This window comes from Alosa sapidissima, chromosome 2 (genome assembly GCF_018492685.1).
Source record: "Alosa sapidissima isolate fAloSap1 chromosome 2, fAloSap1.pri, whole genome shotgun sequence".
NCBI lineage: Eukaryota > Metazoa > Chordata > Actinopteri > Clupeiformes > Clupeidae > Alosa > Alosa sapidissima.
Window position 1 is genome coordinate 38,471,269 of NC_055958.1, and position 25,982 is coordinate 38,497,250.

Sequence of the window (25,982 nt, forward strand, 5' to 3'; positions counted from 1 at the left end):
AATGAATAATTGAATAATTAGCATTAGTGACATTAAAGTTCAAAAACTCTTTTATTATTATTTTCACTGTTCAAATAATGGCCATAATAATCTATGATATGACCTAATATGCTGAGGAAATAAATTCAAAAGTGCTTCAGGAAGAGGGTTTTTTTGTTCACATACAAGGCATTTCAGGCCACAGATATAATGATATATTAATGAAAATAAATTAACACTCCCCTCAATGTCAACACTTGCAGACATTGCAGAGGACTTTATTTTCAACACTTTATTTTTATCAACACCATCAGGCCATTTTTTAAAAGTAAATGTTCCAATCAATGATCTAGGCAGCACGTTTTCTTCTCTCTCCTTCATTTTACAGTCTAATTTTTACTGACTAGAACGGCTCAGGGTCAAAGGTCATACGGCATCGATTAATCTGCACTAATTTTTTTAATCAGTTATTTTTTCTCAAATTAATTAATCGAAATTAATCAGTTATTTTGACAGCCCTAGTCTAACGTGCTTTGTAGTATACCACACTGGTTGGACCAAGTTGTTTTTGTTGCCGTTTTTGGAGCCTGGGCTGTCCACAGAGACCGCATATTTTTACAGTGTATTCAGGGCACAGGCAGCTAGCGGATGGTGAGGTGATGTTTGCAGTATGTGACAAAAATGTTTTAGCTTAAAAACTGCGCAGCATCGCTTAGAGCACCTTTAATAGGTTAGAGCGTGCACACTGCCTGCGTGACATGCACTTCTTAGGCACTGCTTAAACCCCACTGAAAAGGCGTGCATCAAATGGGAATGCTTAATCTATTTCTATGGAGTGAACAGAACTGATTATATCTTACTAAATTACAATACTACAAAATAGCATACCAGGTCCTGAAGCTGATGTCCATCCATTTCTCTGCAGTGTTTTATAGCGCAGATCTCACAGAAGACGTCATTGCAGGTGATGCACTTCTTCACTTCTTCACATGTCTTGAAGCAGACTTCACAATATCTACTTGACAGACTGAAAGAAATAACCACGTCATCACTACCATAAGTTCATGGGGGCAGCCGTGGCCTACTGGTTAGGGCTTCGGGCTTGTAACCAAAGGGTTACCTGTTCGATCCCCGACCAGTAGGAAAAATGTGAGCACTGCTCTCCCATGCCCACATCCACGGCTGAAGTACCCTTGAGCAAGGCACCTAACCCCTCACTGCTCCCCGAGCGCCGCTGTAGCAGGCAGCTCACTGCATCGGGATTAGTGTGTGCTTCACCTCACTGTGTTTACTGTGTGATGAGTGTGTTTAACTAATTCACAGATTGGGACAAATGCAGAGACCAAATTTCCCTCATGGGATCAAAGAATATATAGACTTATACTTATACTTATCATTTTAAATCATAACTAATTTACTGCATGTGTACAAGTTAAGAAATAACCACGTCATCACTACCATAAGTTCACAACGCAGAGAACGTGGGAGAGGGAACTACCTCTGTTACACTAACGCATAGCTGTGTCCAGACTGGGAACCTGCACGCTATCAATATCAACCGTAGAAGCCCTGTGTAGTTGTTTGCTGGTCCATACTACTACAATGAACTCACCATAACAACTCATAACTCACTTACGCGCGGTCAGAGGCTGCCAAAACCGGCCAGAATAGCAAACATACAGTTGACCATAGCTGTCACAATTCTACACTTACACTACACTACACGCTAGTTCTCAGAGACTGCAATTAATCATGCCATTGCGGGCCAGAATAGCAAACATAGCCTGCTACCTTATCTTCTATATTCTTGTAAATCCTTTAGGTTTGTAGGTGAAGATGACATAATCCAACATGTTATAATTCATAGAGTAGGCCTAGCATACTACAGCCTGGCCACTTCGTTTCACAATTAAGATGAGACTTGTTGGCCTTATTTCTTTGTCTTCTCTGAGACATTTTAGCCATGACATTATATGATATAAACAAGAAATAATCTAATCTAATTTTAAACTTTTTGGAGGAGTTCTGTAATGCTACAGCACACAGTAGGCCTACATTGCTCACTGGCCATTTTTGAAAACCGTCACTCTAGGCTACTAACCACCAAACTTTAAGCTGTGTAATATGTTACAGTATAGTACATATTTCTGCCCCCCAACCTCATAAGAGCCAGGCGCTTGCTGCAGTTCCATATCTGGACGACAGATTTACATGGAAAAAACGGTGTGGCGCTGTGGAATTTCTGGGCAGAGACGTAACATGTAATGTTACTGTACAGCAATTGCAGTGGAGGTGAGCATAGAGAGCTCTGCAAGCCAGGCGAACCTCTTTAAAAAAAAAATCACAACTTAGAAACATAAAAGGAATAAATACTTATCTCACCGAATGTATGTAAAAACAACATTAATTTAGAATCTTGTTTATGGATCTACTTTTTCTAGTGGAGGAATTTGGTAGGGCTCTGCCCCACCTGCCCAAATGGACCAGCCACACCTGTGTGTGTATGTTAGTGAGTGTGCGAGCACGCGCGCGCGCGTGTGTGTGTGTGTGTGTGTGTGTGTGATTTAGTGAGTGACACAGAACTCACTGTACTGAACAATCTCCTGCATCTTCTCCCAGACTCTGAACTTCAGGTTGCCCAGGTGCTTTGCCACATTGATCAGAGCTCCTGAAACCCTCTCTGGATCCTGCAGTGTGCACTGGGCTCTGGAATAACATTCAGGAGTCAGTGCTGCTGTGGGTTTGGGTTCAGAACCACAGAGAAGAGAGAGACAGGAGGCAGATCACTCACCTTTCCACTATGCTCTTGTAGCTCTGCAGAACAATAAAGGGTGAAATGCAGTAAGTATTACATTATTATTTCAAATCAAACTTGCCGTTGCTATAATTAGTTAAAGTAAACATAAGCAAACTTTGAATGTGGGAATGAATAAACCACAAATAAGCTTAAATTCCCTATGAAGTGCATCCACTATGTCCACTATGGTCCACTAGAGCTGCGTTCCCCATGAAGTGCATCATGTCCACTATGGTCCACTAGAGCTGCGTTCCCCATGAAGTGCATCATGTCCACTATGGTCCACTAGAGCTGCGTTCCCTATGAAGTGCATTAGTGTTAATTTCGTCAGACTAGACGAGAGGAAATATGTTCGTCAACGACCTTTTTGTTCATGACTAAGACGAGACGGCAGTAATGTCCTGAAACACTGACTAAGACTATCTTAAGATGCATTATTTTTGACGAAAAAAGACTGAAATGTTTTGCATGAAATAAAAACTAAGATAAAATCTCTCTTCATTTTTGTCTACAAAATGAGAAGACAGAATATCTAGCTGTTACTTTTCAAAATATTCCGAATGAGTTCATTCGCAACAGCTTTCCTGTAGGCTAGTCTACGTGCTGTTGCTGCACCCCTGTGGCTGCAACACGAAACTACATGGAACAAGAACACTGGAGATTTCTGCCAGAGTTAGCAAGCTAACTACCTAAGCTTTATGCCACAATGCTACATACCCAGAAATTGAAGCTTCTTTCATACAAATTAACATCCCCCACAATGTCCATACGAAAATGTTCATCATGTAATGTCAACTATTTAACTAGTTAGACTGATGATGCAAAGTTTGCTAGTAAGCTAATATGGAAAGTTCGCTAGCAAGTTAGCTATGGCTAAGATGGAGAGTCTGTTTAGGGAATGTGTTGTGTTTGGGCGCATATCGCCATCTAGCGAGGCGGCGTAAAACATTAATACTTTGGCCTATGACAGTGTTTCTCAAACTTTTCCAGTTTCAGGACCACTTAACTAACCCTAGCTAAAAAAAAAGATTAGACCTACTTCAACAGTAGCCTATAATTAGTCTACACAATAGGCCTACTCACTGAACCACCTTGCTTATTGTCTTTGCACTTTGCTTATTGTGTGGATTCATACTGTATGATTTAAACTGGCATATCTTACATAGACAGTGCTGCAGAACTGTTTCAAAGTCAAAGTCAAAAGTCAAAGTCAGCTTTATTGTCAATTTCTTCACATGTTCCAGACATACAAAGAGATCGAAATTACGTTTCTCACTATCCCACGGTGAAGACAAGACATATTTTACCAATTTAGGTCCACAGACAAACATAACATTCAAGTAAACAAAAAAGTAAGTAAATAAGTAAATAAGAGGGCACATATAATAATGAAAAAAAAAAAAAAAAAAAAAAAAACTTACATACAAGTTGGTTTAATATTGCAAACAACTCATATATATTATATTTTACCACATCTGCTCGCGGACTACTTGCGATAGCCTGCGGACCACCAGTGATCCCCGGACCACACTTTGAGAAACACTAGTCTACGAATATGACAGTGGTCCAGTCAAATCTTTTACTGTCTATGGTCAAATCCCAGCCGAGCTATAACTGTAGCTCGACTTACCTGTGCATGTAAACATACTGACTGACAAAAAATCAGAGTGAGTAATTATAACAGACGAGTAGCCCTGTGGACACACAATATTGTTGGAAAATTGAGATGTGTGAAACACTATTTGACTCAAATGGTAATCAGAAATAATTTGTTATAAAAAAAAGACTAAAATGTGTTGACTAAAACTGACTAAGACTAAGATACCTTTAGTTTTCTTTTGACTAAAACTAGACTAAAATGATGAGACTTTTAGTCGACTAAAACTTGACTAACAAAAATGATATTTGAATGACTAAATATGACAAAGACTAAAAAGGACATTTCGTCACAAGACTAAGACTAAGACTAAATTAAAAATAGGTGACAAAATTAACACTAAAGTGCATCAGTTCATGTTCACTATGGTCCAGTAGAGCTGCGTTCCCTATGAAGTGCATTAGTTCATGTCCACTATGATCCACTAGAGCTGAGCTAACCCTCTTGAGAGTGCTGATGTCATATTCTAAAACTGATAGTTCCAGTCCTTGATTGTGATTGGCTGAATCACGTTTGATGCCGTTGTAAAATGGTAACTTGATACAAAAGTTAAAGTAGGCCTAGCTGTGTCTCGATGTTGCTTGCTTGGCAACCATTCAGATAGAGGAAATATATTTCTTGGCAGAAGAATGATTATCTAGGAATAACGTTATATTTCTAGTTGCTGTACCTTTACTTTATGAAACTTTGCCAGGTATTTATGGTAACAGTTTTAGAAAAGCAATAAGCAACTCGAGTCTGTATAGGTTACACTGATTCTACAACAGCTAAGGGGGGTTTTAGGCCCTCTGCTAGCGCGTCGTGCCTAACAACGCCCCTTAGCTGTAGCGCGTCGTGCCTAACAACGCCCCTTAGCTGTTGTAGAATCAGTGCATTTAAGCAATAAGCCTCTCGGGGCTTATTGCTTAAATGCACTGCTCTAACCTCATAGAGCTCCATGATGGACCACTGTGTTCACACATCTGCAGCACATCAGCTTTGAGTTCTCTTTGTCCAATCACACAGCAGCTACCAGTGACACTGAGGTAGAAAAGCTCAAGACTGCTTCTTACCTGTAGAAACATCACATCATCAGCTCCCATCTGCTCTTCTATGGCCCTGATTGTGTCTGAAAGAGATGAGATCTCTCTGCTCATCTTCTCAATCTTCTCCTTCATCATCTGACTCTTCTGCTCCTCTTCCTCCCTCAGTGCAGCTATCCTGGCTGCCTCTTCATCTCGTAGAAACTGGTGAAGCTTCTCAAACTCCTCCTTGATCTGCTTTTCTGTATTCTGGGTCTGGCTCTAGATTAACACACACATTACAATTCCCTTATTTTTTTCTTTGAAAGAAAGTTGTGTCTAATGTTGGTCATGCATTACCTTAATGTGAGCTGCTGTTTGATCACAGATGAGTTTAACTTCTTCAAAGGTCTTCAGTTTCTTTGTTAGGGGCTCCAGTTTGATCTTGAGCTCATCCTGAAATACATGCACACTTTACTGCAGGGTAACAACTCTATGATGGACACTCTATGACTTAATTGTGTATGCAGAGATATTCATATTTAATTCATAATCTATTCTAAAAAAAATAATTTAGTGTATTTTGAAAAAAAGTGTGCCATTTTGAAAATAAACTACCAGGATAATTTCAAGAATTTCCAAGAATTTCAAATACCTTAATATCTAGTGCAGCCTCATTGATGGGACAGAAGTTGTGATTTTTATGCTTCTTTGAGGTCTGACACACCAGACACACAGGCTGTTTATCCTTCAGACAGAAGAACTTGAGTTTCTCACTGTGCAGACTGCAGAGCACCTCGGACCCTGCTGAAGCTCGCTGAAGCTCGCTTTCTTACTCCTGTAAGAAAGACTCACACAGGTTCTTTAAGTGGAGATTAAGGGGAGGTGACTCTTTGATGACCTCCTCCTGCAGACTGGGCATTCCCTGGATCCTTTGGTCCACCAGCCCTACCAAGATATTATCCCTCATATAACACTCATATCCAGTGGCTTGTCTGTACCCACAACTGAACTCAAACCCAGTTTTTAACTACATGAATTTTTTGTCTAATCAATGCCCTCGCCATAGTAAATAATGGTGCCAGACTCACACATTCACAGAAAAGGTAAAAAATAGTATACAGTAGTATATGGTCAAACACCCTTTTCTCCAAACTATAAGCACAAATCCCAAATCTCACACTACATTCCCAAAACCTTAATTTGCCAACCTCTGCAAAACTGAACCATCGCCTCAAAACTGTTGTACCTGTGCTCAAAACTAAACACTGGCTTCAGATCGTCTCTCAGTCAAAATGAAAACACTACTGAGAAGACATCTACAAAGACACTACAAAGCAGAAATATTTCATAACTCGGTGGATTACAAAATGTACTGTAAATCCAGTAAACATAAAGTATTGAGAATGGGGGTTTGTGTTTACAGTTTTGAGAAAAGGGTGGAAGGTTTCAAAAAATGTGTTTTAGCGATTGTGAAAAACGGCACCGGAAAAGACAGGCATTTCAGTACTGTAAATGTCTACAGCCCACAATGTACTCTGAATGCCTCACTGATTCTGTTTCTGTCCATTGTTGATATAAACCTACACTGTTCAGCAACCTCTTTGCACTCTGAACTGGCTAATATTGAAAATGTCACATTATGTGTCTATTTGTTTGTGGCTTTTTCCACATGTGGTTACCATTGTGCAAGTGCATCACAATGCAAAATGTGTCTTATTGCCTGAGAATGTGTTTAGAGTTTTGCAGAAAAAGAGTCTATGAGATCTGCTATGTGTTCTGTATGTGCAAACTGTTTAAGGTTTTGCATTAAACAGTTCAGGAAACTAAAGATTTGGTTTAGAGAATGGAGTTTAGTGTTTTAGCAACGGTGGAAAACTGTAAGGGGAGAGTTTTGACTGCTTTATACAATAACACATGGCAATGATTTATTACAATAACACATAACAGTCTGGGCTCTGACTGACATAATGTTCCACTCTCACTATCAGCGTTGAGGTGCCTGCTGCTCTCTCCCGTCCTTCTAAAAACACACACTGTCATTTCTGATTTCACCAGCAGCTACATTTTCAGAGCATCCTTGTGTGAGTTGCACACTGAACACAGTGTAAATGTCTCAAATGTATATGAAAACGTGCAAATTATGAAGAAAACAAAACTAGCAGACAATATTTATTTTAACTAGATGTACCGCAGAGTGGTACAAAATATGACCGCCGCCCAGTCCAGCACATTTTTTCCACAAAAATAAATCACGCTGAAAGGCCTATATGATTCTAACTGTCTCACTAAATTGCATTATCCAAACTCAATTCTCACTGGTATCTGCTAGACAACAAGTACCAAAACATGATTAGTTCATAGATTTCACATGTAAAATTAATTTTATACAACCCCACCCCCATCTTGCCTGTTCATAATTCTGAGAAATTCTTGAATTGTGTGCATGTGTGTCCACACGTTTATGTGTGTGTGTGTGTCTGTGTGTGTGCGTGCTTGTGTGTTTGTCTGTGTATGTGTGTTTGTGCATATGCATGCATGCGTACATATGTCTACTGTGTGAGTATGTGTCATACGTATGATTACTGTGAATGTATGTGTGTGCGTGTGTATCTGTTTATGCACATGTGTGTACATGGAATGGGTTAACATGACCCCTGGAGGCAAACATACGGAAACAATTGGTCATCCTAGGCCCTACGGTTCTCAAGATATTCACAGAAAACTGTGTCTGCCCTACCCTCCTTTCGGTGGGTCCAGTCCAGCGGGGGGGGGCTACAGATCAAAACGAAAATGACGGTTCCATGCTATCCATGTGAGGTTACATGCCCACAAAGTTTCGTGTACCCCGGTCTTTCAGTGTCCCGGGAATCCTTGTTGGTGTACGGTCACTAAATGTACACATAAATTATTTTATTGTAAGGCCCCCCATGAACGAAAGTTCACAAAACTTGGCATGCATTCGGAAGGTGTCATAATGATCCTACACTTTCAATTTCGTGCAGTTTTGACCATGTCAGCCAGAGATATTGTGACGAAACACCTAATTTTTTGCTTTTTAATTTTTAACTAGGTGGTGCTATACATGAAATAAGTGGCAATGGGATGGGTTGACATGCCCCCTTAAGACCTACATACAAAAAAAAGGTGGACCTCCTAGGCCCTACGGTTCTCGAGATATTTACAGAAAACTGTCTCCGGCCACCTACAGGCCAGTTGGTGTATAGTAACATAAAGTAATTTATTGTGTGGCCCCCCATGAACGGAATTCCATGAAACTTGGCGTGCATTCAGAGGGTGTCATAATGATCCTACACTTCCAATTTCGTGCAGTTTTGACTATGTTAGGTCACAGATACCTGCGATTACAACACCTCATTTTTACTTTTTTGTGTTTAACTAGGTGGCGCTATACATGAAATGAGTGGTTATGGAATGGGTTGACATGGCCCCTTGATATCAACATATAAAAAAAATGGTCCTCCTAAACCCTACAGTTCTCGAGATATTCACAGAAAACTGTGTCTGCCCTACCCTACTTTTGGGGGGTCCAGTCCAGCGGGGGGGCCACAGATCAAAACGAAAAACGATGGTTCCATGCTATCCATGTGGGGTTACATGCCCACCAAGTTTCGTGTACCACGGTCTTTCAGTGTCCCGGGAATCCTTGACGGAAATTTGGACATGCGAAAAAAAAAAAACAAAAAAAAACAAATCTGACTAAACCTATATGACCTGCCGCTTCGCTGCGGTCATAATAAATTCCACACCACTCAAGCAGTCATCCAGTAAGGACCATACCCCATGATAAATATGAACTCATCACCAGTGATCACTGATGTGCATGTTGTGTCTCCATCATCAGTAATCACTGATGTGCATGTTGTGTCTCCATCACCAGTGATCACTGATGTGCATGTTGTGTCTTTGCTGCACGCATCGTGTGTGTTTAATCCTATTTATTTATTATTATTGATGTATTTACATTGAAGCCTATGAGCAGGTCATCATCAACACACTACATGTTGGGTTATCATCAACACACTGTACATGTTGGGTCATGATCATCACACTGTACATGTTGGGTTATCATCAACACACTACTGTACATGTTGGGTCATGGGTTATCATCAACACACTACTGTACATGTTGGGTCATCAACACACTGTACATGTTGCCCAATTGTGTCTCTGGCTCTCACCCCACCCCTTCATCATACCTGTTATGCTGTGGCACTCTGCCCCCTGCTGGCCTTACAGTGGCAGTGCAACAGCCTTTGAGTGCTATGAGACCATCAGACAGACATCACCTATTGTTCACACTGTTCACTGTTCAAAGCTGTTCCTAACCTCGGTATCAGATTCTGATGGATGCATAAGTTAATTTTACCTAATTCATTTTACATGTCACAAACCTTTAGCATCTAAACATTTAAACAGGTGGATCGTGTTCAATGAATGGCAAATGATCACATGGGAGGAGAGGGTGTGTCTGATGCTGGTGATTTCTCTCAGTCCACAGTGGTGTTTTCTCTCAGAGTCTCCTCTAACTGATTAATCTCCTCATGCTGATCAGTTCTGGTCCACACAGAGACAACTTCCACATTCCAGCAGTGAGTCCCTGAGTTAAAACCCTCAGAGCCCACGACACTGAGATACTTATCAAATCTCTCTGGGTTATCAGGAAGCTGCTGTCTCTCATCACCACGCCTCACACTGGTCCGATCCTCAGACAAGATGAAATGTGGGTTTGCAGTGGTGAATGTGTTGAAAAAGTAGACATAGTACAGACAGTGAACATGATTGTTAACTAGATGTACCGCATAGCGGTACAAAATATGACCGCCGCTCAGTCCTGTACATCCGTTCCGCGAAAATAAATCACACTTCAATTTGTCTCCATATTTTACTCCATCCCCCACTCTTGAAACTTTTGTGTATGCTTGTTTGGCATGCCTGAGTGTGTGTGTGCGGCTGCACAGAAAGTACCCTACTGGTGCTGAAAAGGTGAATAGATTGTAGAATAGCCAAAGAAGATGTAGAATTGTTATAAAACCTTTAAAATCTCTAAACAATCACAAGTAGGGCAGTTCATCACAGTTCATCCATTGCAACTGGATTGATGAAAGGTCACTTACACCTGTAGGCTACATTGTATTTGGGAAAAGCAAAAGGTATCAGCATAATGTTATTTATTTATTTATTTATTTATTTTTTATGTATTTTTAAACAAAAACATCTCTGTCAGTTCCATGCCGTTTTCAACAGCTATCAAAAACAAAGGTCATTTTTGGATGGATGGATTTTTTGTGAATGTTTCTTCTTCTTACATAAGATTTTAGTCATCTTTAGTTCATGTAATACTTTATTGTCAATGCACAAATTAAGTAACAGTAGTCTGAAACGTTATTGTTAATGCACAAATTAAGTAACAGTAGCCTAGTCTGAAACGAAATGCTGTTTTACATCTAACCAGTGGTGCAAATAACTGACATGTCCAAATGGGCCTTGATGAAATGCGTCGCTAGACTGTTCATACACATTTTAACGGGCCAAAGTTGAAGAGCTTTTGTCCGTTATTGTTAGTGCAAATATAGGCTGATTCATGTTCCCTTGCATTGTTTAACTGAGGTCCATGGCTAGTCTGGCTTTCATCAGACCAAGCTCAATCTTTTAAGAAATCAAAAAATAAATAGCGGGCAGATCAGGCTGGGTTCACCCAGCCTAGTCCATAGGCACCCGATATTGTTTAATTTTCCGATTGAGATATACACGCTCTGGCTATTCTAAATGCAAAAATGCATCAGGGAGTTATGACAAAACGGTAACTAACAAACTAGATCCTAATAGAAAGCTGTTAGCTTCCCTAAACTACAGGTAGGATTATAAGGTAGGCCTATTTACAACATAAATTGTCAATAGGCTATGCTGGCGACACAAATAAAATCTCCTTTGGAAACCAATGGCTTACGCCTTACAGTATCAAGCGGACTTAAACTGTCATATCGTGGCGAAAAGTTGTAATAACATTCACGCAGCTCCATGAGTCAAGGAAAGCGCGAATGAAGTAGCCACTTCTAAATGGGACCCACTACACAGTAGCTTAAGGTGTTTTGCTAAAGCAGCCATAATGAAATGAAGGTGTCATTGTTTGGATACTTCACACACACGTGCTTTTTAATTTCACAGACTACAACTACCAAGCTGTAATCAAAGCACATCGATTCCCCTCTCACACCCTGCACGCACTTAAAACAAAATAAACAGGCGTCTCAGTCTCACGCATGTATAGGCAAAACTGTATCAGACCGGTGTAACGTTGGTAAATCTTCCATTGCACAGAATGATTTTGTAGCACGTGCAATAAATGACAGTCGAAAGATACAAACAGTGCTGCTATACATTTGCTTGGTATAACCGCATTTATAGTTTTCTACAAATGCAATAAATCAAATGCCTCCATCACTCAACCAATGCTAACGGTAACATTACCTAGGTCCTTATTGATATTACAAGATTAACGTACCTGCAGTAAAAACCAAGCATGTCCGATAAACATCCTCAGATTTATTTCGGCTTCAAGAAGAAATGGGAATTACACTTCATGTGAACATCGTCCTATCCTTATTAGATGTTCGCTGCAGTAAATTACAGTCCTTGTATGAAGCGTCCATTGTTTTTTCCAACCCACTTTTAACTTCCATCAAAATTACGTCTCACTGCAACGATGCGCCATCTAGTGGACAAACGACTACTTCTCGCCAATACTGAAAATGCAGCCATGATGATGATGATGAATATTTATTTTGGCTTTCTTTTAATCCTACTGATTTTCATTTTTTACCGGGGGGGGGGGGGGAAATCACAAATGAGTGATTATGAGCCAGGTTGATGTGGGCCCTTGAGACCAACATACCATAAAAGATTCACAGAGAACTGTGTCTGCCCTACCCTCCTTTCGGGGGGTCCAGTCCAGCGGGGGGGCTGCAGATGAAAACGAAAAATGACGGTTCCATGCTATCCATGTGGGGGTACATGCCCACCAAGTTTTGTGTACCCCGGTCTTTCAGTGTCCCGGGAATTCTTGTTGGTGTACGTCACTAAATGTACACATAAATTATTTTATTGTAAGGCCCCCCATGAACGAAAGTACACAAAACTTGGCATGCATTCAGAGGGTGTCATAATGATCCTACACTTTTAATTTCGTGCAGTTTTGACCTTGTCAGCCAGAGATATTGAGATGAAAACACCTAATTTTTTGCTTTTTAATTTTTAACTAGGTGGCGCTATACATGAAATAAGTGGTAATGGGATGGGTTGACATGCCCCCTTAAGACCAACACACAAAAAAAAGGTGGACCTCCTAGGCCCTACGGTTCTCGAGATATTCACAGAAAACTGTCTCCGGCCACCTACAGGCCAGTTGGTGTATAGTAACATAAATTAATTTATTGTGTGGCCCCCCATGAACGGAATTCCACAAAACTTGGCGTGCATACAGAGGGTGTCATAATGATCCCACACTTCCAATTTCGTGCAGTTTTGACTATGTTAGGTCACAGATACCTTCAATTACACCACCTCATTTTTACTTTTTTGTGTTTAACTAGGTGGCGCTATACATGAAATGAGTGGTTATGGAATGGGTTGACATGGCCCCTTGAGATCAACATACAAAAAAAAATGGTCCTCCTAAACCCTACGGTTTTCGAGATATTCACAGAAAACTGTGTCTGCCCTACCCTCCTTTCGGGGGGTCCAATTCAGCGGGGGGGCTACAGATCAAAACGAAAAACGATGGTTCCATGCTATCCATGTGGGGTTACATGTCCACCAAGTTTCGTGTACCCCGGTCTTTCAGTGTCCCGGGAATCATTGACGGAAATTTGGGCATGCGAAAAAGAAAAAAAAAAAAAAAAAAAAAATCTGACTAAACCTATATGACCGCCGCTTCGCTGCGCGGCGGTCATAATAAGTGTGATGAAGGAAGAACTGTCTGGGCTATCTGTAGATCAACAGCTCCCTCTACTGGTAGACAAACACTACAACATACAGTTTTCTTCAGTCAGTAGTCTTTGATATTGGTGAAAGGTTATTTACATTTGAGCTTGACAATCAATCAAATGCATCCTTTTCCCATCCTGTTTTTCCTCTCTCAACTTAATATTAAGTGTATTGGGTGGGAGGGTTGTGGGGCTTTAAAGCAACACCAAAGAGTTTTTTTGTTTCCAAAATAGTTTCAGTGGTTCATCAACTTGTAACAGGGTGAACGGCACTTCTGCATTTGCTACGCGGCCCTCTATCGGCTATAACCGCACTATGTAAGTTTGCCAGATCGGGTAGCGGATCTGTAGTTCAATGGAATGAGACATAAGAAACTACAAATTTGACTTGCGTTTGATGTCGCAATACATCGTACTTTCATAAATCATGTAACATATTCTACCTTGTCTGTGGACGTTGTTATTTGCAAAGCCGGTGCTGGATAAACAAATAGCATGCGTGCGACAGAGGGAAAGTTCTTTGGTGTTGCTTTAAAATGTGCTAAGATATTTGATAGAACTTGTGAATCAATTGTGATTGTAACTAAGTATAAGTAAGTATATATAATCTTCTGAGGGAAATTTGGTCTCTGCATTTATCCCAATCCGTGAATTAGTGAAACACACTCAGCACAAAGTGAACACACAGCAAGGTGAAGCACACACTAATCCCGACGCAGTGAGCTGCCTGCAACAACAGCGGCGCTCGGGGAGCAGTGAGGGGTTAGGTGCCTTGCTCAAGGGCACTTCAGCTGTTCCTACTGGCCAGGGTCTCAGGGTTCAGGGCGCTGTGCTGGAACTGACCCCTATAAACATCCACCATTAGCTCGCAGACTCTGAGGAATTAAAAATCCTGGTCCAAGAGTAGTATTTGATCAAACCAGAGCCTTTAATGCATGTTTCTTAACACACACACACACACACACACACACACACACACAGCAACATGGCTGAGACCACATGACAGAGTAAAGACGGGACAGTGCACAAGATGGCACATCTCAAGACCGGCACTGCCCCAGAACTGCCCCAGAACTGGGCCGGAACAGTGCCAGATCAGGGCCACATCAGGAACCGATCTGGTCCAAAGTGAGGTTTACTGTGACCTGCTGAATAGGTGGATTTTCAGATCTTCAGTGGAGGACTCTTAGGGGTGTAGTCTGTCATCAGGGACACCATCAAACCCTGACAGCACACACACACACACACACACACATTGAGGGAACTAACTAAGCTTTGGTACACACACAGATACATATTTTTACAACACACAAAAACAAATGACAAATGTAAAACAGTCTGTCCAAGTTTACCATTATGGTCCACACACACTCTCTGTCCAAGTTTACCATTATGGTCCACACACACTCTCTGTTCAAGTTTACCATTATGGTCCACACACACTCTCTGTCCAAGTTTACCATTATGGTACACACACACACTCTGTTCAAGTTTACCATTATGGTCCACACACACTCTCTGTTTGTTCTAGTTTACCATTATGGTCCACTTGCGGTTCTCGGCCTCGGGGAAGACGAGAGAACGTGGAGAGTAGAACACCTCGTCGTTCACCTCCTCCGCCTTCCGTGGGAGACAGTGCAGGAACGTCCAGTCAGGGGATGCCACGCTTCCTGTCTGAGAGCCAATCAGAAAACCCCACAGCGTTAGAGCGCCAATCAGACACCCCCACAGCGTCGAGAGCCAATCAGACACCCCCACAGCGTTAGAGAACCAATCAGACTATCCCACAGCGTCAGAGAACCAATCAGACACCCCCACAGCGTCAGAGAGCCAATCAGACTATCCCACAGCGTCAGGTGACTGGCCACTGACCTACTACAGCCACAGAAGTCCAATCAAATGATACAGTATATAACGTAAATGGTTTAAAACAGTGATTCAGAGACATTTGTGTGTTTTTGTGTGTGTCTGTGTGCTTTTGTCTGTTGTGTGTGTTTGTTAGGGAGGGGGGGGGGTCTCTAGTGCCTCTCTCTCTCTCTCTCTCTCTCTCTCTCTCAACAAAACATAATGAGAGCAAAAAGTGCATGATGCTGTACCTCCATGGTGATCTGGTAACCGTGGAAATCTCGCAGGCGCTGCTTCTTCTCCTCCTCCTGGCCCATGCTGACCCACGTGTCCGTCACCAGCACGTTGGACCCGCGCGCCGCCTCCACGGGGTCAGAGGTCAGGAACAGCTCCGTCCCGTACTGAGGAAGTGATGTCACACCCATGTCAGATGGGATGTCAGACAGGGAGGATACAAACAGGCCACCATACTGCTGTGGACACACATTGCGCAGGCACACACACACACACACTCATTTTACCTGTTTGGAGAGTCTCTGTGCCTCTTTGAGTACTTGGCTGTCAGGCTCATAACCCTGAAACACCAACGGATGAGTTAATACACACACACACACACACACACACACACACACACACACACAGACACACGCACACGCACACGCACACGCACACGCACACGCACACGCACACACACACACACACACACACACACACAGCAGGCTTATTTGCTTTGTTTTGAAACGTCTTCATAATACTCAGTTCAGGGCGAAGGCGGACCTTGGGCGTTGCCACTCTCAGATTGACGTTCAGCTTGGCCAATGACATCATCAGGGAGTGCAGCACATTGTTCCCATCGCCAATCCACGTTACGGTGAGCCCTGACAAGGAGCCATAATGTTCCTGACAAACAGTGGACACACACGCACGCACGTACACACACACACACACACACACACACACACACACACACACACGCACGCACGTACACACACACACACACACACACACGCACGTGGACGTACACACACACGGAATATAGCATCAGGGTGAATACCTTTACTTAAATGAAAAAGAGTGAGTAAGTGATTCTATATCTGTGTGTGAGTGTGTGCCTACCTGTCTGCTAACACCAATTTGAGGTGGTAGAGGTGTGTGTGCACACATTTTTTGAGGGGTATGCAACAACAAATTGGTGCCCCCCCCCCCCCCCCCCCAAAAAAAAAAAAACACAAACAACTAAAGTAAAACAAAAGGCCAATAGTTTACACTGTTAGTGTAATTTTTTTTTTTTTTTAGAAATTCTGCCAATTTGAGGAACTTGAAGTATTGTTAAATGGTGCATTGTCACTTTAAGAGTCTAAACAGTTCTCATAACGTCCTTTTGCCAGCTGTTGCTCACAAAGGATAAGGCTGATCCAACTCTAGCCTTTGTTTGCCACATTATCAGCACAATATTAAGCTATTGGTAGGAAATGGAAACATGTAATGAGTTGTTGCTAGCGTGACATTTCTGTTTGCAGTTTGCCATTAAAAGTTCAGTATGAGCATGGTAGCCACTAGCTATCTTAATGGAATAGGTTATGTTTCAATCGGCATATGCTTAGCAAACGCTAGTCTGTTAACATTCATATTTGCAAGCCTCCAAGTACAGACGTCATCACTTTAAATCCTACCTGTTGCTTTTCACCGTCCACTTATTTAATACTGTCGCATCCCTTGACATGCCATCTCATTTTCCCTCTTTCTTTTTCTATGTTTAGCCCCCGACAGCTTTTTTGCTGTATCATCTTTTTCCATAGACGAAAACTCACGACTCGTACCTGCTCACCCAGCGCTCACGGCGCCCCCACTCCCTCTTCTATGTCAAAATTCTATGATGGAATCTTATGAGATAGGGCGCCTGCTCTAGCCTGTTAGTCCTCTAAAATGTTATTTAACATTGAGGAAATGCAGAAATGATTTAGAAACATACAACAGTAGCTACTTATAGAATATACCAAATATATTATATATTTTTTTTTTACCATCGTTTGGCGCCCCACGGTGCTGCGCCCCTATGCGCCGCATATAGCGATAGCGCATACCCACTTTTTGCACCACTGGGAGTGTGCGTGTGTGTGTGTGTGTGTACCTGTAGGGTGAGCAGGTCGGCGAGGATCTGTATGGGGTGGTAGAGGTGTGTGTGTGTGTGTGTGTGTGTGTGTGTGTGTGTGTGTGTGCGCGCCCGTGTGTGTGTGTGTGTGTGTGTGTGTGTGTGTGTGTGTGTACCTGTAGTAGGGTGCATCATTTGCCCCACTTTTTTCAGTTTTTTTGAAAATCAATCTGTACCTAGAATAGATTTTTTACACTAACTAAATTAAACTTCCATGAGAAATTTTATAAAATTCTATTGATATCTAAGGGGTCCACCGAGCCTCTGAAGTTTCCAACTAACAACTGATATACAAATATCATTTTTTTCTTAAATAACAGCAAAAATAATAGATCTAGCCATATAATGTCAAAGAAAGTTGAATATAAATATGTACATTGCGCATCATTTGGTGCCAGCTGTGTGTCTCTATCTTTATTGCTTCCTGAGATATGGCAGTTGTCATTTCACATGGATTTTCATCATTTCACATGGATTTTCCATAATAACAGCATGAAAGTAAGCTATCAATAAAATCTTAAATTATATTCCATTAACTAACATTACCATATTCTAGAACTATGAACACTTTACATTTCAAAGTGTAAGACAAACTGTAAACCTCCTACAAACATATTATATGACTGAGCAAATGGGTAATCCATGAATAGATAGAACATACATAATTCTTAATAACTAACCACCACATGATGTTGATGTTTTAACATCAAAGAACACACACTCTTTACATGTTTCCCTTCCTCTTCCTCAGGTTTGGGGTTTTCTCTCTGTGCAGAACATTCTGGTAATGTTCTTTGCCTCTTGCAGAGCCTAGTCTGTGCTGAGCTTCACATTACGCTGTCATTGACCACATTCATGGACTCCAAGTGAATCAAGGCCTCCTTGTAGGCTGGGTGAGCAGGCCAGGTTGAGATGTCAGTGGTGAGGAAAGCAGGGTCCAGCTGCAGAAGATGAAAGATATACCACAAATCAGGTCCCAGGTTTGCTAGTGTCGTCTTTTGGGTTATCTTTCCTGGCAATTTGGGCTTGCCGAAACCTGAGCCATATCTGTCATTTGGACATGTGCAGGAGGTAGATGGTTTGACAGCAGGCAAGCTGGTGGCCAGGGATTTCTTGTGCTGAAGTATCACTGGTGTCTCTCAAAGGCCTTCATTGCACTCCTGGAGATCACTGCTGAAACATGTGAATACCGAAGCAAATTCTTGAAGAACTGCAGGTCGTTCCATGATGCGTCAACAGCCACTGAACACTGCAACCACCAAGATGAGACCTTGATTCACTAAGAGTCCATGCATGTGGTCAATGACAGCGCAGAGCGTAATGTGAAGCTCAGCACAGACTACATAGGCTCTGCAAGAGGAGAATAACTACCAGAATGTTCTACAGGTGGTGGAAGCAGACAGAAAGAAAACACCAAACCTGAGGAAGAGAAAGGGAAACATGTAAAGAGTGTGTGATCTTTGTAGCGGTTCGGACTTGTAACCAGAGGGTTGCTGGTTCAAACCCCGACCAGTAGGCATGGCTGAAGTCACCTACTGTAACCCCCTACTGGCACCTACTGTAACCCCTCACTGCTCCCCGAGCGCCACTGTTGTAGCAGGCAGCTCACTGCGCCGGGATTAGTGTGTGCTTCACCTCACTGTGTGCTTCACTAGTGTGTTTCACTAATTCACGGATTGGGATAAATGCAGAGACCAAATTTCCCTCACGAGATCAAAAGAGTATATATACTTATATTTATACTTATATTAATATGAAAAAAAGGATTTTCATATAAGACCATGACTGGACTACCTTCACATCTGCTTTTTATAGATATTGGGACATATCGCTACACTAAAAATAGGGGGAAAATGCAATATTTTAGAAACCAATGAAGCTAGAGATATCAGACTGGTACCAAAAGATGTGCAATAGCCACATTTATATTCAACTCTCATTGACACTGTAGGCCTAAATGCATTATTTTGGAAGTTATTTACGAAAAACTGATTTTTCCAGAGCGGGGATACAGGCTCTGCTAAGAAGCAACTTTAGAGGCTTGGTGGACCCCTTAGATACTATTCAATCCAGCTAATATTCTACACATTTTCTTTTCATTAGTATTGTCACATTTTAAAATTGGGTACAAGTTGAATTTCCAAAATTGGGGCAAATGATGCACCCTAACCTGTAGGGTCAGCAGGTCAGCGAGGATCTGTATGGGGTGGTAGAGATCTGATAGGCCGTTGATGATGGGAATGGGCGCCTCATTGGTCAGCTCCTCTAGAGTAGAATGACTGTAGACACGTGCTAGCACCACGTCAGCAAAGCCAGCCAGAACCCTGTAGTGCACACACACACACACACACACACACACAGTCACAGGTACACACACACTCACATGCGCACACACACACATACAGAGTCACATGCGCACACACACACATACACAGTCACATGCGCACACACACACACAGTCACAGAGTCACAGGGACACACACAGTCACAGGCACACACACACAGAGTCACAGGGACACACACAGTCACAGGCACACACACACACACAGAGTCACACACAGTCACAGGCACACACATACACACAGAGTCACAGGGACACACACAGTCACAGGCACACACACAGAGTCACAGGGACACACACAGTCACAGGCACACACACACACACAGAGTCACAGGGACACACACAGTCACAGGCACACACATACACAGAGTCACAAGCACACACACACATAGAGTCACAGGCACACACACACACAGTCACATGCGCACACACACACAGAGTCACAGGCACACACACAGTCACAGTCACATGCGCGCGCACACACACACACACACACACACACACAAACACACACACACAGTCACAGTCACATGCGCACACACACACACACACAGTCACATGCGCACACACACACACACACAGTCACATGCGCACACACACACACACAGTCACATGCGCACACACACACACACACACAGTCACATGCGCACATACACACACACACAGTCACATGCGCGCACACACACACACACAGTCACATGCGCACACACACACACACACACAGTCACATGCGCACACACACACACACACACACACACAGAGTCACAGGGACACACAGAGTCACAGGCACACACACACACACAGAGTCACAGGCACACACACACACACAGTCACATGCGCACACACACACACACAGAGTCACAGGGACACACACAGTCACAGGCACACACACACAGTCACATGCGCACACACACACACACAGAGTCACAGGAACACACACAGGCACACACATACACAGAGTCACAGGCACACACACACACACAGTCACATGCGCACACACACACACACAGAGTCACAGGCACACACACACACACAGAATCACAGGCACACACACAATCACAGGCACACACATACACACAGAGTCACAGGCACACACATACACACACACACAGAGTCACACGCACACACAGTCACAGGCACACACATACACACAGAGTCACAGGCACACACACACAGAGTCACACGCACACACATACACAGGCACACACATACACAGAGTCAAGAGAAGGGACATGCACACACACAACTATATGTGTATGTATGTGTTATGTGTGTTATACATATGAGAGAAAATGTGATATGTGTGTGTGTTATATATGTGAGAGAACATGTGATGTGTGTGTTATATACATGTACATACATATGACAACATTTTTTGTTTGACCAGGAAATTATTCAGGCTAAAGGCTATAGGAAGACACTGGTGCAGCTTGTATAAAGCAGAGGCCTAGTGTTTTATGATGTTTGCTGAAGGATAGAGTCTAAAAGACAATATTTTGACTATTAATAGCCAGTTTGAAAGCATACATATATTTTTGTCCACAGCTGATATGGAACGCTATTAACCGGTTCAGGAACAATATTTTTTTTGTTCTAACCGATTCGGGAACGTCAAATTTAGGGTGGGAACTAAAACCGGAAACGTTAAAAATAATGTTTCTGTTCAGAACGAACCAATTGGCAAAACATTCTGGTTCAAAGCCCTGGTTATATACGAGAGGACATGTGATATGTGTGTGTGTGTGTGTGTTATACAAGAGGACATGTGATGTGTGTGTGTATGTGTTATATACAAGAGGACATGTGATATGTGTGTGTGTGTGTATGTGTGTTATATACTAGAGGACATGTGATATGTGTGTGTGTGTTATATACGAGAGGACATGTGATATGTGTGTGTGTGTGTTATATACAAGAGGAAATGTGATATGTGCCTATTAGCTGGTTTGATTTGCATTGAGCTAATAGGCTAACTGAAATAAAACCATGCCAATCTCTAGGTATGGTGAAGGGTATGTGATGATGTGGGGCTATTTTAATTCCAAAGGCCAAGGGAACTTTATCAGGATGCATAGTATCCTGGATCCATTAAATAACTGGCCTTTAAAAATAAAAATCTGCCTGCCTCTATGGGAATTTAACGTAGGAGTGCCAATACTTATGACCCTTGTATTTTAAGGAAGAACATTTATTTATAACATTTATTTATTTATGATAAATTATTCATTCACAAAGAAAATTGGTGTCCTTAAAGGTTGAATACTTCCTCATTTTTTTACTTAAGGCATTAAGATTCCAAAAGATCATTTTAAATTTCTTTTTTCAGTCAAATTAGCAGAGGTGCCAATAATTCTGGAGGGTACTTTATGAGAGGACATGTGATATGTGTGTGTGTGTGTGTGTGTGTGTGTTATATATACGAGAGGACATGTGATGTATGTGTGTTATATATGTGAGAGAACACACAATGTGTGTGTGTGTTATATATGAGAGGAAATGGGATGTGTGTGTGTGTGTGTGTGTGTGTGTGTGTGTGTGTGTGTGTGTGTTATATGAGAGGAAATGTAATATGTGTGTGTAATACTGTATATATGAGAGGAAATGTGAGCATGGATTTGTAATTGTATTTTCACCTAATAGTACACTTGTGTAGTGTCTGTTTGTGTGTGTGTGTGTGTGTGAGTGTTTATAAATGAATGAATAGAGCTGTTTCAGCGTGTATTTGTGTGTGCGTGTGTGTGTATGTGTGTTTGTGTGTGTGTATGTGTGTGTATTTGTGTGTGTGTGTGTGTGTGTGTGTGTGTGTCACCTGGCTGTGTCCTTGGTGCTCTCGTTGACCCCGAGGTGAATGTCCTGAGGTGTGAGGAAACATGGATGTCCCCCCAGCAGAGCGAAGCCTACAACCCAGGAGGGGAGGATAGAGAGATGGAGAGAGAAAGAGAGAGAGAGAGAAAGAGAGAGAGAGAGAAAGAGAGAGAGAAGGTTAGCAGAGTGAAGCCTACGACACAGGAGAGGGCGGGGGGGGTGGCAGAAGAAAAGAGAGATGGAGAGATAGAAGAGAGGGAGAGAAAGAGTGACAAAAATAAAAAAACAGGGTGAAGAGATAGAGAGCGAGAGGGAGGGTAGTGAGAGAAAGGGAGAGTGATAGAGAGATAAAAAAAAGAAAGAGAGAGAGAGAGATACAGAGAGGGGGGGTGGTGAGAGAGAGGGAGAGAGATAGAGAGATAAAAAGCGCTTTCAGATATAACCTCCGGAGTACATGCGAAGGTTTGTCAAACGGAGGTCCTACCCTTTCGGATGACTCAGATATGATGCTAACCTGCGGACCTTATACTGACCTTATACGGACCTATGTGTGAACGCACATTACAGAATCTCCGTGTGGTTGTCGAGTGAGGGCTTGTAGAGTTCACAAGATGCGAGATATGACGCAGAATATATGCGGCCGCTGCCTGTCAGCTGCTTTTTGTTTACAAAGTGTAGCCTATGCATTATGTAGGCTAAAGAAGAGAAATCTATTGTGCGTAGGCTAATACTTGAAGTAGGCTAGTCAAGTAAGCAAACAGTATTTGTATGTGTGCTTCGAATAAACACATTTATCTGTTTTCAACGTTATGTAGCCTACCAGAATTACTTGGCTATAGAACCCCACATCTGGTTTGCGTTGGAGAGAGAGCATGCACAAACTTTATGGTAGGCTACCAATTCAGTAGGCTAACTCAAGACTTCAAGGCCATCATACAACGTTTTTCAGCAACAAACAAAATACTAACATAACAGTGAAGTTGTTCGTTTTTTCATGGTTTATTTTTTCCAAAAGCATCCTCTCCCCATGTGTCTATTGCATTTACGTAAGGAGCTTGGAACAAAGTTGGCTTTTCTTCGTTTTCATTTTCTCTAGGCATATATGCTCAACAAATATCAGCGAGCTCAGCGAGGTATCAATGAACAGAAAACCGTGTTGGCTAACAATTTATTAAATACTCCTGTTATTGTCGTCAACGACGTCGCTGTAGGCTACTGCCTTTTCAAGTCCTTCTGCTTATGGTGATTCAGTCTTTTGAATTTGTTTGGCCTTGCCATGCAGTTGTAGGTTACAACGTCTCTTGCCGTTCCCTTCATGTGTTCTATCACAATGCTGTCTGCCCTCATGGACAGTAGCTCCGTGATGTCTGCATCTTTCCAGGTCAGAGATTTTCTGGACAGCACTATGCCACTCCATCATAACACTGGCATTTAAGTCAGATCTACCACATGGACGCACGAGAGAAAAGACACGCCCTCTCACTAGGTGTGAATTTTAACCGCATGTTCTACGCCTCGTTCAGACACAGCACATTTACATAATGTCCGGAGGAAATACTTGGGGGGGGAGTAGTAGAACAACGGGCTAAATTCGGACTTCCACATGACCGGTTATGTCGTTCAGATATACGGCCCCACCGTTTAACATCGGCAGAACCTCCGGTCTTACACGTATGTCTGAAAGCGCTTAGAGAGAGAGAGGGGGGATGGTGAGAGAGAGGGAGAGAGATAGAGAGATAAAAAAGAAAGAGAGAGAGAGGGAGGGTGGTAAGAGAGAGGGAGAGAGATAGAGAGATAAAAAAGAAAGAGAGAGAGAGAGGGAGGGTGGTAAGAGAGAGGGAGAGAGATAAAGAGAGAGAGGGGGGGGGGGGGGGGTGGTGAGAGAGAAAAGGGAGGATATATAGAGAAAGACAGACAGCTAGCTCAGCAGTTTATTTGTGTGAGTGGAGTTAGGCATGTGCAAGTGGCAGAACACACACTGGTTCACTCAGATGGCTTTAGTGGAGCCTGCCTTCACCAGACACCACACACACACACACACACACACAGCTTCATATTACCAACCCAGACATGTGTATGCTCTTCACAAGTACTCTTCCTCTATTAATGAGCCATGTGCCCAGCTATCTAAAATATAACCAATAGGGTGTGCTCAACTGGACGTGCGTGTGTGTGCGTGTGTGTGTGTGAGAGAGAGTGTGTTTTTGTGCAGGTGTGTGAGAGTGTATTTTTGTGCAGGTGCGTGTGTGTGTTTTTGTGCATGTGTGTGTGTGTGTGTGTGTATGTGGCACCTGTCTCAGTAGACATCCGGGTCCTCGTACTTCTCTTCTCAAATATCATAGCGATGGATTTCCCTTGCAGGAGAGGAAGATACTGGGCAATCCCAGAGGAGAGTTAATCACCTTTTATTCATCTGTATCAATCTATACAAGTCTAGCATGTCAATGCAGTGCTAATTAGATATACATCAGTGCTAATCAGATTGCATAGACTAGAGTAGCTAGCTCCAGGGGCCAAATGCTGGCCCTACAGTAGGCTACAAAATAACAGGATGATGTTCATTTTAATTGGGCCTGTGTGTGTGTGTGTGTGTGACTACCTGTCCCTCATGCTTGATCCTCTTCTTCAGGTCCGCGGAGACCCACAGAATGTGTTTGATCTCGTCCGGGTTGAAGTCTTTGAGCGTGAGAAAGCTGCGGTCCTTCAGACTGACTGCACTCTGAGCAGCCGCACAAGCCCTGACAGCAGCACACAAGACCATAACAACAGAGTACTGATGTAAACACTACTTCCCTCCAATCAGTTTACTGTAGAGAAAGCATGTGGGTTAGTAGAGCACGTGCGATATGTCGATATTACCAGATGAATGTGTTCACGTTAGCCGGGAGTTCCCTTTCAGCCCACCCACCAAATTTAGCTCTGGTGGTAACATTAAGCTACCCCCAACCCGTAACTGCTAGGCTTTCATTCATTCTCCTGAACCGTTATGTTGTGTGGTGATTTCACTCACGGTTGGCGGCTTACCTAAAGTTTCTCACGTAAAAAGTTCTCAGGGTGCACGTTAGAGACTTTCTGAGGGCGAACATGGTGACACAAAGGGTTAAAGCGAATATCTACAGCGTTGAGTGAAGAGTAACAACTCCATCCACGTCCACACCCAGCTCCGACAGGCGATCTCCGCGTGTGTCAGTCAGCATGTTGCCCCCACCCCCCAGCAGCCAAAGTGGGCGTGGTATGAATGCACGAGAAATAGCCTGAATGAATGAATAAATAAATAAATAAGAATCTGTCGTTGAACGATTACAAAATCTGAAAGACATCTGATCAGATTTAAAACACCATATGGTATAGATAATATTAGCTAATATTAAGGAGAAATAAAAATAGGCTAATTGTTTA

At 42.5% G+C, this 25,982-nt stretch overlaps 2 protein-coding genes and 1 long non-coding RNA gene across 3 annotated transcripts; 1 reads left to right on the forward strand and 2 right to left on the reverse strand.

Moving 5' to 3' along the window:
* Positions 1–2,520: 2,520 nt before the first annotated feature.
* Positions 2,521–10,259, reverse strand: LOC121697400 (E3 ubiquitin-protein ligase TRIM35-like). The gene is made up of 6 exons (XM_042078921.1): positions 10,255–10,259; positions 6,212–6,272; positions 5,795–5,890; positions 5,486–5,716; positions 2,771–2,793; positions 2,521–2,685 (listed from the first exon to the last, which is right to left on the reverse strand). Exons 1-6 carry the CDS (start codon positions 10,257–10,259, stop codon positions 2,544–2,546), a joined length of 558 nt encoding a protein of 185 aa, XP_041934855.1. The 3' UTR covers positions 2,521–2,543.
* LOC121692344 lies at positions 2,800–4,936 on the forward strand. The gene is made up of 2 exons (XR_006025252.1): positions 2,800–3,046; positions 4,787–4,936. It is a non-coding gene; the product is annotated as an uncharacterized LOC121692344 (long non-coding RNA).
* A 4,090-nt stretch (positions 10,260–14,349) lies between the features above and the next one.
* Positions 14,350–25,795, reverse strand: otc (ornithine transcarbamylase). Its single transcript, XM_042071120.1, has 10 exons — positions 25,608–25,795; positions 25,183–25,321; positions 24,875–24,956; positions 22,588–22,675; positions 19,608–19,761; positions 16,063–16,185; positions 15,807–15,860; positions 15,537–15,686; positions 14,977–15,114; positions 14,350–14,664 (listed from the first exon to the last, which is right to left on the reverse strand). Exons 1-10 carry the CDS (start codon positions 25,667–25,669, stop codon positions 14,605–14,607), a joined length of 1,050 nt encoding a protein of 349 aa, XP_041927054.1. The 5' UTR covers positions 25,670–25,795; the 3' UTR covers positions 14,350–14,604.
* Between the last annotated feature and the right edge of the window lie 187 nt (positions 25,796–25,982).

Excerpts from the sequence above, each read along its gene's own strand:
- LOC121697400 (XM_042078921.1), bottom strand. Across the intron at positions 5,891-6,211 it reads GGTGCTCTGCAGTCTGCACA|GATGAGCTCAAGATCAAACT; the intron begins GTGAGAAACTCA and ends CATGTATTTCAG. Across the intron at positions 2,794-5,485 it reads ATGATGTGATGTTTCTACAG|AGCTACAAGAGCATAGTGGA; the intron begins GTAAGAAGCAGT and ends ATTGTTCTGCAG.
- otc (XM_042071120.1), bottom strand. The coding sequence starts at position 25,669 with ATGTTCGCCCTCAGAAAGTCTCTAACGTGCACCCTGAGAACTTTTTAC. Across the intron at positions 22,676-24,874 it reads CCGGATGTCTACTGAGACAG|GCTTCGCTCTGCTGGGGGGA; the intron begins GTGCCACATACA and ends CCTGGGTTGTAG. Across the intron at positions 15,115-15,536 it reads GTTACCAGATCACCATGGAG|ACAGGAAGCGTGGCATCCCC; the intron begins GTACAGCATCAT and ends ATTGGCTCTCAG.